The sequence below is a fragment of the Micromys minutus genome (assembly GCF_963924665.1).
Source record: "Micromys minutus genome assembly, chromosome: 31".
Lineage (NCBI taxonomy): Eukaryota > Metazoa > Chordata > Mammalia > Rodentia > Muridae > Micromys > Micromys minutus.
The window spans coordinates 10,189,154-10,204,224 of record NC_137966.1 but is presented as its reverse complement, the minus strand read 5'-3'; the positions used below and the strand labels follow the sequence as shown (position 1 = coordinate 10,204,224).

The window sequence follows — 15,071 nt, the reverse complement described above, 5'->3', positions numbered from 1 at the left end:
TTATGATTACCCCGGAGTCCCCTAAATAGGAAGCAGATGAAGTGATGGTGTCAATACCGGGGTCCAAGTTCTTACATTTACTACAGAGAGACAGAGACAGACAGACAGACAGACAGACAGACTGACTGACTGACTGACTGACTGACTGACTGTGTGGCTGTGGAGTGCTCTCTAATCCGTAAGTCCTCTAGGAAGTAGTTGTTGGCTTTAGCTGTGAATATTAAATGGGGTAGGGGCAAAGTTTCCATAGATGAATGTGCCAGGGTATAGCATGATGCCTAGTAGCTGTATGATCTCGGATAGGCACTTCACTCCGCCCAACTTTGACTCTTTTACCTAAAAATAAAAACGAAGCCCGATTTCTGATGCCCCCATGTGTGTATTCTGTATCTAGCTCGGTGATTGATTTTTTTTTTTTAAATGAAGCCACAAGGTTTATCAGTCCTCGAGGCTCCCAGGAATAAATGAATTTCAACGTTTCTTTCCTGTCGCCCCAGCTGGCCAAGTCCCTTTCCTTTCCAGTTGGGTCTCTCTAGCTCCCCAGCCGCCTCCTCCCTCCACGCTCTTGGTTGCTCCAGCAAAGTTCCCAACTTAGTCGACGTGACGCTCAGCGCAGCCAATGGGAGGCGGAACTGGTGTTTTGGGAGGGGGACGGGAGGGGCTGGGCCCGGCGTCTCCGGTGTCTGCCCTGCTCAGTGAATGGAGAGAGCGAGCGCCGGCTAGCTCTCCCGGCCACTCGGTGCCCCAGCTACCTCCGTGCTCCGCAGCTCAGCCCTGAGCCGGACTTCCCGGGGCACAGTGCTCCCCGGCGCTCAGCCCGGGATCCAGACCGAGCCCTCACCTCTGCCGGCGACCTAGAGGGACCTGAGGGTGCTCGATACCTGGGCACCCTGAGTGATGCGCAGAGGGGCAGCGCCAGCCCCACGGATGGAGCTGCTGCTGCCGCCGCCGCCCGGCGCGCCCCGCTCCGCCCGCGCCCCGTGCGCCTGAGCGCCGCGCCCGCCCCTCCTCCGCGCCAACTCCGCCGCCCGCCCCCCACCGCCCGGCCGCCCGCGCGCCTCCTCGGGCTCCTCGTGTCCCGCCGCGCCAGGCAGCCTCCTCTGGGTGCTGGCGCTTGCACACCATGGCCCCCGGGCGGACCGGGGCCGGCGCCTCTGTACGCGCCCGCCTGGCGCTGGCCTTGGCGCTGGCGAGCATCCTGAGCGGACCCCCGGCTGCTGCCTGCCCCACCAAGTGTACCTGCTCCGCCGCTAGCGTGGACTGCCACGGGCTGGGCCTGCGCGCCGTTCCCCGGGGCATCCCCCGCAACGCAGAACGCCTGTGAGTACCCCGTCCGCCCGCTCAGGCCACCCACCCTGCTCCTACAGAGTCGCCCTCAGGGCTCAGGTCCTTCTTTCCTCTCCCGCGCAAGGGGGACGACCCTCCCCGGCTAACCGACACGCTCAATAAGTTGGGGGTGGCATGGCTTTGGGCAGGTGTGGAGAGAAGTGTCCGAGTTTCCCCCGCGATGGGACTGGGTAGTGCCTCTCTGGTTGAGGGCTCCCGGAGGAAGCTCAAACCTCTGACAGCTCCGGAGAAGAAAGCAGGCAGAAGGCAAGCCGAGTCAGGGAGCGTGGGGGTCTCAAGGTTTGGGGTTGGGTTGGGAGGGGTTCCATTACTTCTTGCTTCTTATAAAAGGGGAGGCGAGGGGGCAGGCTAGAGAGAGATGGGGAGTCTCGATCGCAGAGACCCGAGAGCATCTTCCCTCACGCCTGCCCCCCCCCCCCCCCCACCGACTGCGACCGGCTTCGAGATCAGAATGGGCTGGCTGCTGTGTGGTGGCTGTCCTTGCGAGGAAAGTTGAGTGTGTTCGTGAAGGTCTTAACTTCTGAAGAACCGGATGAATTCTGAGTGGGTGCTCTCAACACCCTCCCTGCCTGGAGCGCAGCGTTGGGGATGCCAAGTTGCAGCCCGGGTGAATTTTTTATGGCTGGGTTATAAATGCCTCCCCAAACGGGCCGGAGAATGGAAATGCTGACAGCCCTTTAAATGAGACCTAGCGCTATAATCTTACAAACCGCACTCAGCCTCGGATCCTGGGGTTGGCAGCTAGCGGAGAGGCTCTTGGAGAGTGGGGTGGATTGACCCTCGTTTTAACCCCAATTGTGCAACCAAATATTTACTTTTCTTATGTCAGCGTTTTGGAAAGATTTATCATTTTGATCCTCACGACCAAATTCAAAGTTTGGCCTCCGGGGGTGGGGGTGGGGGGTGGGCTCCTTTTAGTCCACAGTTGGGGGCGGGGTGAGGAAGGATGGAGCCTTGGTGGAGGGAGTTGGAGCCTCAGAGTGGGTGAGGATTTGCCCTAGTGAGAATTCCAGCCATTGCCCTGCCCACACACACTCTGCCCAGCCTGTCTTCGGGGTTAGCCCACGGGTCTTCTTCAGCCCGGCCAACTTCAGGTCAGGCAAGACTAGGAAAGAGCAAAATTGTCTGTCCTAGGTGCCCACCCCCTCTCTCCCCCCTTTCCCCTTCATGGCTGCCTAGGCAGAGACTTGCCCTCTTTATTCCGGGTGTTTTCTTTTGTTTGCCGTTTTTTTCAAAGTGCAAGGATTGTTCTGTTGTTTAAAATGTAGACATCCAGGAGGGCTGGCCCTGAGTCTTCTTTAACACCAAGAAATTAGGATCAGAAATGCAAACTGATCTGCCCAAGAAAACAGGGCAAATGAAGAACAAGAAAAGGGCTGGAATCCAGGGGTCCAAGACTTCATTCAGGTTTTGCTACTAGACCCGATTTGTGAAAAATCTCATTTAAATGGTATTTTTAGGTATATATATAAACTAAGTTGCCCTCCTTCTCACAGGAATGCTGCAAATGAGTTACTGAAATGCTAAATGTTTAGGTGCATTTTGTGCATACTTTCTTCTTCCTTGCACCTCCCATAGTCCTCTTTCTTACATAGCCAATATTCTGCCTTGTTAACATCTGTCCTGTATCCATGGTCTTGTAACAGCTTAGTCAAGTGGCAGGCTTCTAAGCCCAGGTCTCCCAGCAGTACGTAGGCTCCTTGGAACCCGAGTCAGTTCGGGCCAAGATCTCTAGAAACCAACCATCATGAGGGTCTGGCTGGGCTTGGGTCTTCCTGTAGGACCCGGTTGCCTCCGCTGTCAGAATATACCCCCCTCATTCGCTTTGCTTTAACATCAGCTGGTTTTACTTGGGGGTCATTATTTTTCCACAGTCAGAATCACAGTGTCAGTTTGGGGAGAGATAAGGACGGTGGGGCGTTGGGGGAGGGTGGGCGTTGGGGGAGGGTGGGCGGTGGGGGGATGACACCCCTCTCTTCTGGCTAGTCAGAAGTTTTCAACACCTGTAGCCAGTGTGCCAGCAGCCACTTCCCTTGGGGACCTCCTGGGGACTTAGTTTGTTCTGCAGCTGGAGACAGTGAATGAAGACCTGAATCCAGGCATTCCCAGGAGTGTCTCTTGTTATTACAGTCATGGTCACTACCAGGCATAGACGAAGTGGGTTCTGCTCTGGCATGTGTGTGTGGTTCAGACAGAGCTGACAAGGCTGAGCTCTCCTTTCTAAGACTGGAGCTAGCCTTTTAAGGACAAGCAGGGTCAGGGCCACCTCAGGTTTAAGGCCTGTCCTTCCGTGTTTCTCTCAACGGCTTCTTTTTCTGATTCCCTTCAGCACTCAATCTGGCCCTTGGAGACTCTGATGGAGCTTCGAAGAACTGTTTGCAACACCATGTTAAGAATTTCACATTTGTCACCGCCCCTCCCCCCCCCCCCAGTTCCATTCAATAAACATTGCTTGAAGCTTCTATGGCATTCCTATCCCTTGTCCGTAAAATCATTGCATACACAAAGGAAAACCAGCACTTCAGCCTAAAGGATGTGGGTAAAGGTCGGAAGTGGGAACCTTTTTTTTAAAGAACCCTTTTAATCCCCTGGGGGTCCTTTAGTCACAGGACACTGATTTTCATCAGCAGAGCCATTAGAAGCTCCTGACCTTCCAACAATCTGGCTTCTGATCCTAACTGGTGAAGTTGTGTTTTAAACCAAAGAAGCAGTTCTCTCCCTGTCCTCCATTTCTGTTACTACTGTCTTCTAGAAAGTACTCTTGTGAAGGCGTGTGTGTGTGTGTGTGTGTGTGTGTGTGTGTGTGTGTGTGTGTTCCCTAGTCATACGACATCAAGGACAACCTGAGTGGGAAGGATGTAATGTAGTTACCATTTGGACTTGGCTTCAGACTAGCAGTGGGGTCTGAACTGTTCGTCATTTAAAGTCACTTATTGGAGTTGGGGGGGATTGTCTGTGTTCCAAGTTCTTCCCCATAATGTCAGCACACCACACGGAGAAGGAAAGCCCCTGTCTTTTATAAACTACTGACAATTTTTCCCCTCCTAGAGGAGGAGGTGACACCCACAAGTAAGCTAAATAAACCGAGGGGACAATTCGGTGTCATTTATTATCCGAACAGCAAAGACAGAGGCCCAGGGAGGAGAGGAAGTGAATGGAGATTCTTGAGACAAAACATTTACCAGGGAGCACAGGGTAAACAGATGTTGAGTTTGCCCTTCTGAGTACAAAAAGGACCCACAGATGTGATTCTTCAGCCACAGCCTCACCCTGGATGAGAATGAACCCTCATGTGGGACCCCTTCTCCCAGTCTTGCCCCGAGGCAGGCAGAGAGGCCCACCTCTCACCCACAGCTAGATGGTGGCAGTAGAAGCCAGAGTGGACATCTTTGCTTTTTTTCCACTTGGCTCCAGAACATGCTGGAAACTGCTGTATTTAAATAAACATTTCCTGTTTGCTAAGGAGAGCGGGAGAGAGTCTGAAACGTGAGAATGTGGTAACTTAATTTTCTCCATCACTCCAGATGACAGCAGGCTTTGCCGGTGGTTGGGTCCAATAAAAACCGACACCGTGTCATAGGCCTTCCCTCACTTGACCACAGAGGTCCAGAGGTCAAGTGGGAGACTTTCCAAGATGTTCAACAGCCAAGTCTAGCGTTTTTGGTACTCCCAGCCCCTCAGGGCCAGCTCAGGGGACCAGAGACTGTCTGGCAAGTTATGGGGTCCCTCTGGACCAACCATGGTGATGTGGCCTCTTAGAGAAGCACTGGACTCTCCTGAGTCACCTACGGAGCCAGGAGGATGCTGTCCTCCAGCGTATTGTACCCCTTTGAGCAGACCACTGTACCTCTGAGGTTCTCCTAAAACATAGGATTGTAGCATGGGCCTTGTGATTTTTCCTTATGTAGTCTGCGGTTCACCTGTGATAAGCTGTCTCAATACCCTTCCTCCATGCCTAGGCCAGTGCCCCACACCTATGAAGTTTCCAACAAAGATATGTTGAGTAGAAGGCTAATGAACCTCAAAAACCCAGGTCAGGATGGGCTATTACAGATTTCCATTTTGATGGGTGGCTAAGTGCTATCTCCTCGTAGCCTATTACACGAGATACTGTTATCTAAAATTTGAATTTCATCATCGAGAATTACTGCCTTGGTAGAGTTCCCCCCAAGACTTTTACTGCATGATCCACTCTGAAGTCTAGTTGCCAGGCGTTGCTTAGCAACGTTGCAACACTCCTACTGTGCACGTGCCAATGGACCTAGCCAGCTATCCGGACGACTTTTGCCACAGGAGTTTCTAATCAGAAACTCATCAGTGGCGTCCTGAGCTCTCTGTGGTGTTTGATTGCCACTCTTCTGGCATTAATTGATGTGTATTTGTAGGGGTCATTATTAAGTTTTGTTTCTGCAGGGCAGTCTGGGTTTTCTATTCTTCTCCCCCCCCCCCCATTGCATTGCCATTTTGTTTCTCTGTAGTTCTATTGTCTGAATTCACCCCCCTACCCAACACACAGCACATTGGGGAAAGTGAAAATAAGGAAATCCTCTGAGCCCCCTACGTTGTTTTGAACATGGGCTTATGGTAGCTTGGGTTTGGAGGCCTGTTCTGTGGCATGCATGCTTACCTCTGCGGATGCTGTGCCTCTCTGGACTGTGTTTGATCCTTCTGCACCTGTAACGCAGGGATCATAGTCACGGTGGGCTGTTGTGAACGCAGCCCAAAGCAGTCTTCTGGTGTGCTCTACGGGGTCCTACCTTATATTCACGGCTGGGATTGTTTTCTCAACTACAATGTATCCAGCTGTAAAGTATGGATAATACCCCCGTTCCATTTTGGAAGGGTTAAAGTGATCTTGTCTAGGAAGTGCTGAACAGTACCCAGCACACAGGAGCCCTCCACACACCTGTAATGCTGTGGCTGTTTCTGTTTGCTTGTTCCAGTCTCTGGCCAGCTGAGGATGTTCACTCTAAACTCTGTTCCAACACAAAGCCCCGTGGAGGCAGGCTCATCGCCACCTGCACATGGACCTGTGGGCTGTGCCCAATACATTTGTGCTTGGTCTCCTTCATTTTGGGTCTGTCTCTCCATCCTGCCTTGGCAGCTGAGCCCAGGTTGGCCTCTGTTCCATGCAGAAGGGATTATGGTTGGGGGGTGGGGGGGGGCTTCTATCTTTTTTCATTGACATACTGCTTTGTGTTCTATTAAAATAAAGAATGTATTTCATTTCTTTATTTAGAGGAGGAGTAGGTTGGAGCTTCATGGGGGGAATTCTTGGTCCTGACTTTATGGGTTCAATGTTCTTCCGTGTTTCTCTCAACGGCTCCTTTTTCTGATTCCCAGTGACTGCCTCCCAGACCGATTTTACTGGAAACAGCTGGATTTACTAGCTCATGTCACTCACTGTGTAAGATGGTTTGAACCTTTTCATTTATTTATTATTTTTTTTTAAAAGATTCGCCGAGGGGACTTAAAGAAAATCCAAGTAGGGAGGGGCCTCACGGAGACCACACTAATTCTGGAAGGGATGGGTGCAGAGGTGCTTTGTGGGAGAACTGGGCTGATTTCTAAGGCTCTCCCTGATTCACCGGACGTTAGCCTTGCTCAGGGAGAGACTCACAGTGGGCACTTTCAGTTCTGTGTCCTGAAGAGCAGGACTGTCTTTTGTGACTGCTGCTGCAGACTGCCAGACAGCTACACCTCCCCAACCCGTGGTTTTACAGGCGTTTACCATGTTTGATATGTGGGTCCCCAGGAAGAATCGGCCAAGGGGTGTGACTAGAAATCATTAATTCCTGGCAGATTGGAGGTAGGAAAGCTTATAAGTAAAGATGTGAACTCCTGTTGTGTCAGGGACAAGCCAGATGACACTAGTTTTCTGGGTTGTAACATGGAATTATTAATTTTCAGTGATTTGTTTCATTTTTTTTTTGTCCTTTGTTTTGTTTGTTTTTAGAGAGAGGGTCTCACCATGTGGCCTTGGCTGGCTTAAAACTCCCTATGTAGACCAGACTGGCCTCTAAATCACAGAGATTCTCCTGCCTCTGCCTTCCAAGTGCTGGGACTAAACACATGCACCCCCCCCCGCACTTTAATACCCCTTTCTTTCTTAGGCACAGGGAGTATTAGTAAGGTTTCCTGTGGCCACCATGTGTGTCATCCTTGCAGATACTCCTTCCTGCATTTGCTCACTGGCAGCCTGCACAGGTAATGATTGGCAGGACCCCATGAGGACTCCTGTCCAAGTTCCTATCACATCTTTCATCAACATAGCAACAGAGCACAGCAGAAAACAACCCATATTCCTGCGCTCACATTATCTCCCGATGAGGAACTCTGGTCTCCCTAAACCAGGCCTAGCCAGACCATTTTCTTCATTTGGGGTTGAGGTTAGCTCCCACAGACTGTTGTTACAGAGTGGGGTGTCATCTTTAACTGGATGATAGGTTTTCATACCCTGAGTTGCTATACCAGCTATTTGGGCTTATATTTCTTTCCATGATCCTTTGTGATTACGCCAAGAGTTTTTGGATAGGTTTCGGCTTTGGCAAAGGCCCTGCACCGGTCCCTGGTTCTCTGGGGGATTTTCTTTGACGGTGTAAGTTGAGTGTCCCTCATTCAAAATGCTTGGGATCAGAAGTGGGTTTTAGTTTAGAAATTTTTCAGGTTTTGAGATATTCGAAATATATCTAGAAAGGAAAGAGGGGGATAAGAAGAGATAAATAGGTAGATAGACGGGTAGATAAATGAATAGATAGGTAATAGATAGATGAATAGATAGAAGAACATATATACATACATACATACATATATAGATAGATATATGTATATATACATATATATATATATATATATATATATATATATGTATTGAGAGAGAGGAGAGAGAGAGAGAGAGAGAGAGAGAGAGAGAGAGAGTGAGTTATAGACATGGGACCCAGATATAACCATAAAGTACGTTTGTCTTACATCTGAATTGTACACAATATGTTTGCTAATAAAATAAAAGTCTACGGTTGGAATTTCCCACTTATGAGATTGGATCACATCTGGGCTTAGAAAGTTTTGAGTTTTGACATGTTCTGGATTTCGGATTTTAAGATTAGGGAGACTTTCATCTCCCTAATATCACGTTATCAGCATCTTTTGTTCGTTTGTCTTTTGGTAGTGACTCATGCAGTCCAGCTGCCCTTGAACTCACGATCCTTCTGCCTCTGCTGTTAGAATTACAGGGTTCCATGGATGGGCCACTGTGCCCAGCTCTGTCAATGCGTTTGTGTTTGCCTGAGCGTGTGTACAATGTTATGTCTGGATATGAGTGTGGGTGGGGACATATGTGTGACGTGCATGTGGATGCCAGAGTTACCTTTGGGCTCTGCTTTTGATGACGCAGGGCCTCTCACTGAACCTGGAGCTCACGTATGACGGCTAGACTGTCTGGCCAGCAAGCTCCATGGTTTCTCTCGTCTCCTTTGTCCAAAGCTGGGATTATGGGCACACACTGCCACAAATGGATTTTTATGTGTGCACCAGGGATCTGAATTCAGATCCTCATATGTGCATGGGAACCCGCCATCTTTCTAGATCTTTGGTGCATTTTTAGGCCCTAGGTGGCTTATTTCCATCAGATGTATTTGGTGCTTCCCCCATATCTCCCCAGCTGGATGTTTTCTTATTATTACCTGTCCAGATTTGAGTAGTTGACCCATGGCCCTTGCTCAAAGTGGACTCAAACTCAAAATCCTCCTGCCTCAGCTTCCTGAGTGCTAGGATGATAGGTAGCCGCTTTCATGCCCAGCATTTCTAAGGGTAACATTGTGAGGTATCCTAATCAGAGTTTTGTAAATGATTTCAGGTTTTCAGGAACATTTTCTTTTTCAAGTTACTCTTAAAAACCAACCTCTTGGTCTCACTTCTCCCCTTTTATTCTTTATAACGCTGAAGCTTCGGTGTCATGTCCTTGGATCTGACTTGTCTTTACAGTCAGTTGGAGGCATTGTCTGCTGTTTGAAAGCCCTTTAACAGATTCATTATATGTGTATATAAACATAGGTCCCCTTGGAGTCCAGAGAGGGCATCAGATCTCTGGGGGCTGGGTTCACCGGTGGTTATGAGCCGCTTTATGTGGGTGTGGGGAAGCAAACTCAAGTCCTGTGCAAGAGCAGTATGCGCTCTTAACCACTGAGCCTACTCTCCAGCCCTTTGAAAAGTGTGTAGATTGTAGGATTATAGGCATGGCCTGTTCTTTCTGTGTGCAGTAGATAAAAACTCTGAGGTCTCCAGGGTGTGGAGCCAGGCACATATAATTCCGGCACTTGGGAGGTATAGCAGGAGAACTGGAAGTTTAAGGTCGGCCTCAGATACATGGCAAGTTCAAAACCAGCTTGGGCTTCACAAGACCCTGTCTCTAAAGAATCACCCTGTCCCCCAATCAAAGTTGAGGTTTTATTTCCCTAAACTGTTTCTAACTGTTGCTGAATTTCCTCTCACTTCCTGAGTTAGTTTTTGTCCTGTGATCAAGTACCTGGGAAAATTAGGAGATAAGAGTAACTTATGCTTTCAGAAGGATCAGTATATCATGGACGGAAAGGCATGGGGCAGCCTCTCCCATCATGGTGGACAGGAAGAGAAATAATGCAGGAAGGAGCCAGAGCAAGATATAGACAGCCTCAGTGATCCACTTCCTCCTGCTGGATTCTACTCATGGAAGTGTCTGGAGCTTCTCAGTACAGTGCACATAAGCCTTTTAGGGGAGCCCTCACAGAGGATCCCTCACAGAGGACCACAGAGGAGCCCTCACAGAGCAGCCCTCACAGAGGAGCCCTCACAGAGGAGCACTCACAGAGGAGCACTCACAGAGGAGCACTCACAGAGGAGCACTCACAGAGCAGACATGGTTTCTCAAGGAGCCTCTGCCACGATTTTAGCTCTATCTTCTTATTAAGCGGGTACCAGAACCTCTATAGTATGGGATGTGAGATATGTGTGTCTGTGTCTGTTGTCTGTCTGTGTCTGTGTCTGTCTCTGTCTCTGTCTCTCTCTCTCTCTGTGTGTGTGTCTGTGTCTGTGTTTCTGTCTGTCTGTCTCTGTGTGTGTGTCTGTGTCTTGTGTGTCTGTGTGTCTTTGTTTTTGTGTCTGTCTCTCTGTGTGTGCGTGTGTCTGACTCTCACTGTCTCTGTTTCTGTGTGTCTGTGTTTCTGTCTGTCTGTCTTTCTCTGTGTTTGTGTCTGTGTCTTGTGTATCTCTCTCTGTGTGTTTGTGTCTGTCTCTCTGCCTCTGTGTGTGTCTGACTCTCTCTGTCTCTGTTTCTGTGTGTCTGTGTTTATGTCTGTCTGTCTGTCTCTCTCTGTGTGTGTCTGTGTGTTTGTCTGTGTCTCTGTCTCTCCATCTCTCTGTGACACACTCTCTCTATTTTTTTCTCTCTCTCTCTGTATGCACGTGTGTGTGTGTGTGTGTGTGTGTGTGTGTGTGTGTGTGGATTGCTCCTATGCTAACCTCTCCCGTTAAATATTTTGGCCTGAGAAATCAGTCCCTTTTATTAAGAACAAAGCTCAGGTTGCTTCAGTCTTTTAAACACAATGATTTCACGTTTCATCTTGCCCTACCCTTTGGCATGGGCACACTCACCTATGAAGTTCTGGGGATCATTATTAGGGAGGAGAGATCAAGGAGAACTGTGGCTTCTAGGCTGCACTCCAACCTCTGTAAGTAATGACAGTCATCCTGAGTTGAGCCCTGGCCTCACCCTTTCCTTCTGTGAGCTAACTTACCCTGCTATGTAGTAATGCTGCCCCCAGTCTACAGACGAGGAAACTGTATTTGGGAGTAAAATCCCCAGTTGGGAGCAAATTAGGCAGTGTGCTTGGAGTTGCGGGGCAACTAGTGACCATGGCATTCCTTCCAACATCCTGAAAACATTTCTTCACTCAACTTTGTAAACACTGTCGAGGAGGAAGATGGAGAGGAGGAGGAAGACGAAGTGGAGGAGGTGACAGCCACAGCAAAAAACTTGAGTCACCTTTTGATGCATGACATGATCTGGATGTCTGGGGGGAGGGGCTGTCATGTCCACTTTGGGGGAAGGATGTGACATTTGAGTCACAGCTCGAAAGATAAAGATAACTCCTTTGGGTGGAATGGGGGCTGGTACCTTGTCACCGAACTTGCGTTAGATGGGCGTGAGCCCACTCTGAGGGAAGCTCTTCCTCAGGAGCTTTTAACAGTTAGGAGTCTTAGTCTAGAAGGCAACAGTCAGATCTTAGGAAGAGCAGTCATATAGTATTTGTCAACATGACTCCAAAAAGTGAGGAAGACAGTTTCTACATAAAAAAGTTTGGATGCCATTTTTCCCATTGCTATAGCACCCGTGTGAGGCTGATGATGTATAAAGAAAAGACAGAAGATCGAGCTCACAGCTTTGGAAACTCAAAGTCAAAACAGCACACTTTTGTCTATGGTGAGGGCCCAGTAGGCTGAGAGTCACATCGTGGTGAGTGTCCTCATGACTGAGGACATGTGTAAGAGGGAGCGGTCACATGAACCAAGAGACTAAAGCACAGAGAGGTCACAGCACAGAGGTCATCATGGCTATTTTATAACGGTTCATTTTCATGGGAACTAACAAGGTCTCATGAGATCTACATTAATCTCATCCATGGACAGGAGCTGACCTGTGCTGTGGTCCGCTGCCTGAAAGTCCTCCCCTGGCCTATCCCAGCATCGACGTACTCTGAAAGGAGCCTCTAACCCATGAACAGTTGAAGAATGCACTCACACCGTATTACCTGGGGGTGGGGGTGGAATGAGACCCCTAGAAGAGCCTGAGGAACTTTGTTGACTAGTATTCTTGTGCTTGGTCAGTTATTTTAATTTTCCTTCCTAGTTATATGTGCCACTTTCTTTTCATAAAAATGCATTTATGTGTGTGTATGTTTGTATATATGTATATATGTATGTATGTATGTAAGTATGTATGTATATGGTCTGTGTCAGAAGACAACCCAGGGGAGTTGGTTCTCTCTTTCCACTATGTGGATTCCAGGGATTGAACTTAGGTTGTTAGGCCAGGCCAGCGGGGACGTTTACGGGTCTTTCCTGTTGGCCTGTAAATTCCTTTATTCTGCCTATGCTCCCTGGGAGGCGCCTGGTGATATCAGGTCTAGTCAGAACATCATGAACATGAGGTCTGTCCTGGCTGGAGTAGAAAGCGACTTGGTTTGTTTAAGCCTCATTCCTGCCTCGTGTGAGCTCAGGCTCCTCTTGGCTCACCTGAAACATCAGCCTGGGTTGCTGACTTTATCCTGCACTTTGGCAGCAGTGTGTCTTAGGGTTCCCAAAAGTCTGCCCACATGTTTAACCACCCACCTTGTCTCCCATTAAAGTTTTTTTCCAGCTGATGAGCTCCTGTCTGCTACCTGATGTACTCACCCGTGCTCCCCTGACCTCTAGAATGAGTATATACCCTCGCTCGGGTCTGTTTAGAGAGCATGGATTTCCATACCAGATCTGCTGTCTTATATCTTTACTGTGGTTTCTCATTCCATAGGCCTGACCTGTTTCTGGTCCTGCCTTAACTGTTCCAGCCTGGCTTCTTGCCCTAGACTGCCTCTCCACATAGCTCCCTGTGTGTGGCAGCTTCGGGCTGTTGCTGGTGGAGATCCAGGTCCTAGGGGTCAGGAAGGTCTTTGTGTTTTATCCCTCCCCCAGAGACTGAAGGTCTGGAACGAACCTCAGACTCCATCCTCATGGCTGTCTGAAGGCCCACAACATGCCCACAACAATGTGTAGGGTGCTGCAGAGCTGAGCTCTCTATATGACGGGCTCTTAGGGCATTTTTCTGGTCCCCCTCCACCCTAAACAGGGAATGGAGCAGAGTAGTCTGTCGCTTGAGAATCATGACAGTGACAGTGCCAGTGGAGAGCTGTCCTTGGAAGTATACCAAAGAGCGCCTGGCCTGTGTAATATCACATGACTTTTTTTTTTTTTTGCTTCTCTACTGCCGAGCTCTGCAATATGGCTGAAAACCATTCCAATGAGGAACCGGCAGGGACTATAGTATAGATGTAGCGCCCAGGAAGTAGAAAGATCTGGGCTGGGTCTTCGTTTGCTTCAGTTCCTACCTGCAGATGCACTTTCTGGATCTCCATCACCTCATCGGTAGCCTGAGGAGTTTAGGGAGAACACTTACCTCGTGGGACCGAGACAGGGTTGTAGGAGTCCCGATTGCTGCAGATGCTTCTTCCGTTCAGGCCTATGTGGGTCTGTTCATTCGTCCGCGTGCTATCTATTTTGGGAGAACGGCCCAGTGACCTCATGCATTTTGGTAGCAGCCATATAAATGATTCCCCAAATGGCATTGTCCTACATGGCATCTATTTTGAATCAGAGCATTCAGAATCTCAGTGGTTCTCAACCTTCCTAAAACCACCACCTTTTAACACAGCTTCTCACGTTGTGGTGAGCCCTCAGCCGTCAAATCATTTCTATTATACATTATATATATATTATTATATTATAAAATTATATATATTTCTATATAAATATACAGTTATTATCATAACTGTAATTTTGCCACGGTTATGAATTATAATGTAAATCTCTGTGTTTTTCCAATGGGTTTATGCCATCCCCATGAACAGATCTTTTGCCCACCCCCAAAGGGGTCACGACCCACAGGTTGAGAACCACTGCAGCATGTGGAAGGAGATGGGGGTATATATTAGAGTCTTTGCTCAATAGGAGACTCAGGTTGCTTAAAATCTTTCCTTGGAGTTACCAGTATCTTCCAACTCAACTTCAGTTTCCTCTTTGCTCTCACCAAAGACTTTTTAAATTTTATTTTATCTTAAATTCTATTTATTTTAAATTTTATTTGCTTTTCTTCCTTTTTTTTTTTTTTTTTTTTTTTTTTTTTTTTTTTTTTTTACAAATGCGAATAGTCTCCCATTGCAGAACTCGCCGGACTGAGTGTGGAGAACTTTGAGCCTGACTAGGTGGTACCTAAAGTGTCGGTGTTCAGAAGGATAGGGTGGGATACGGTCACACGGTCACACATCCGATTAGCTCTTCACACCGCTGCCACCAAGTACCTGACTATGGTTCACAGTTTCAGACAGCCCACTTTATCCTGACGTCGCCGGGCCTGTGCTGAGGAAGAAACACCCATGCTGGCGAGAACATATTGGGGGCGCTGTTCATCTGATGGTGGGCAGGGAGAGAGGAAGGCTGCGGGAATAAAATCTCCCGTGGGGAGTGGACCTCAGTGGTGACTCCGTCCAGCTGAAACTCACCTCCTAAAGTTTCCAGCACCTCTCAGAATAGCACCCCTAGCTGAACGGAGCCGAGACCATCAACCATGAGCCTTTCTCGGGATGCTTTGGATTGAGCCTGTGATGAGGTAAACCATTTGAGGGGTCATTTCTGTAGTTGCTACCAAAATGCATGAGGTCACTGGATCATTCTCCCAGGACACTTCAGCATCGTATGAAGATTTGGTCTAAACCAAGGGAAGGGTTCCATGCTAGGTCGAGCGGACTTCTAGGGATGGAAGAGATGTCCGGGCAATGAAAGATGTTTCACTAAGTCTTCAGGAATCATTAGTGAATGCAAGTATGAAAAAACGGCACGTTATTAAAAGAAAATACTGCAAGTGGCATTTAAAAAGGGTTATAGGAACTACATTAGTCTCAGGACAGTCCTACCTGATAAAGTATTAAAGACTGTCT

General features: G+C 48.6%; 1 protein-coding gene across 1 annotated transcript in view; it reads left to right on the top strand.

Annotated features, from left to right (window-relative positions):
* Positions 1 to 773: 773 nt before the first annotated feature.
* Positions 774 to 15,071, top strand: part of SLIT3 (slit guidance ligand 3) — a 570,747-nt gene continuing 556,449 nt past the window's right edge. The window contains exon 1 of the mRNA XM_080908093.1: positions 774 to 1,320. Coding sequence (XP_080764219.1) covers positions 1,124 to 1,320 — 197 coding nt within the window. The 5' untranslated portion in view covers positions 774 to 1,123. The remainder of the gene's footprint in view (positions 1,321 to 15,071) is intronic.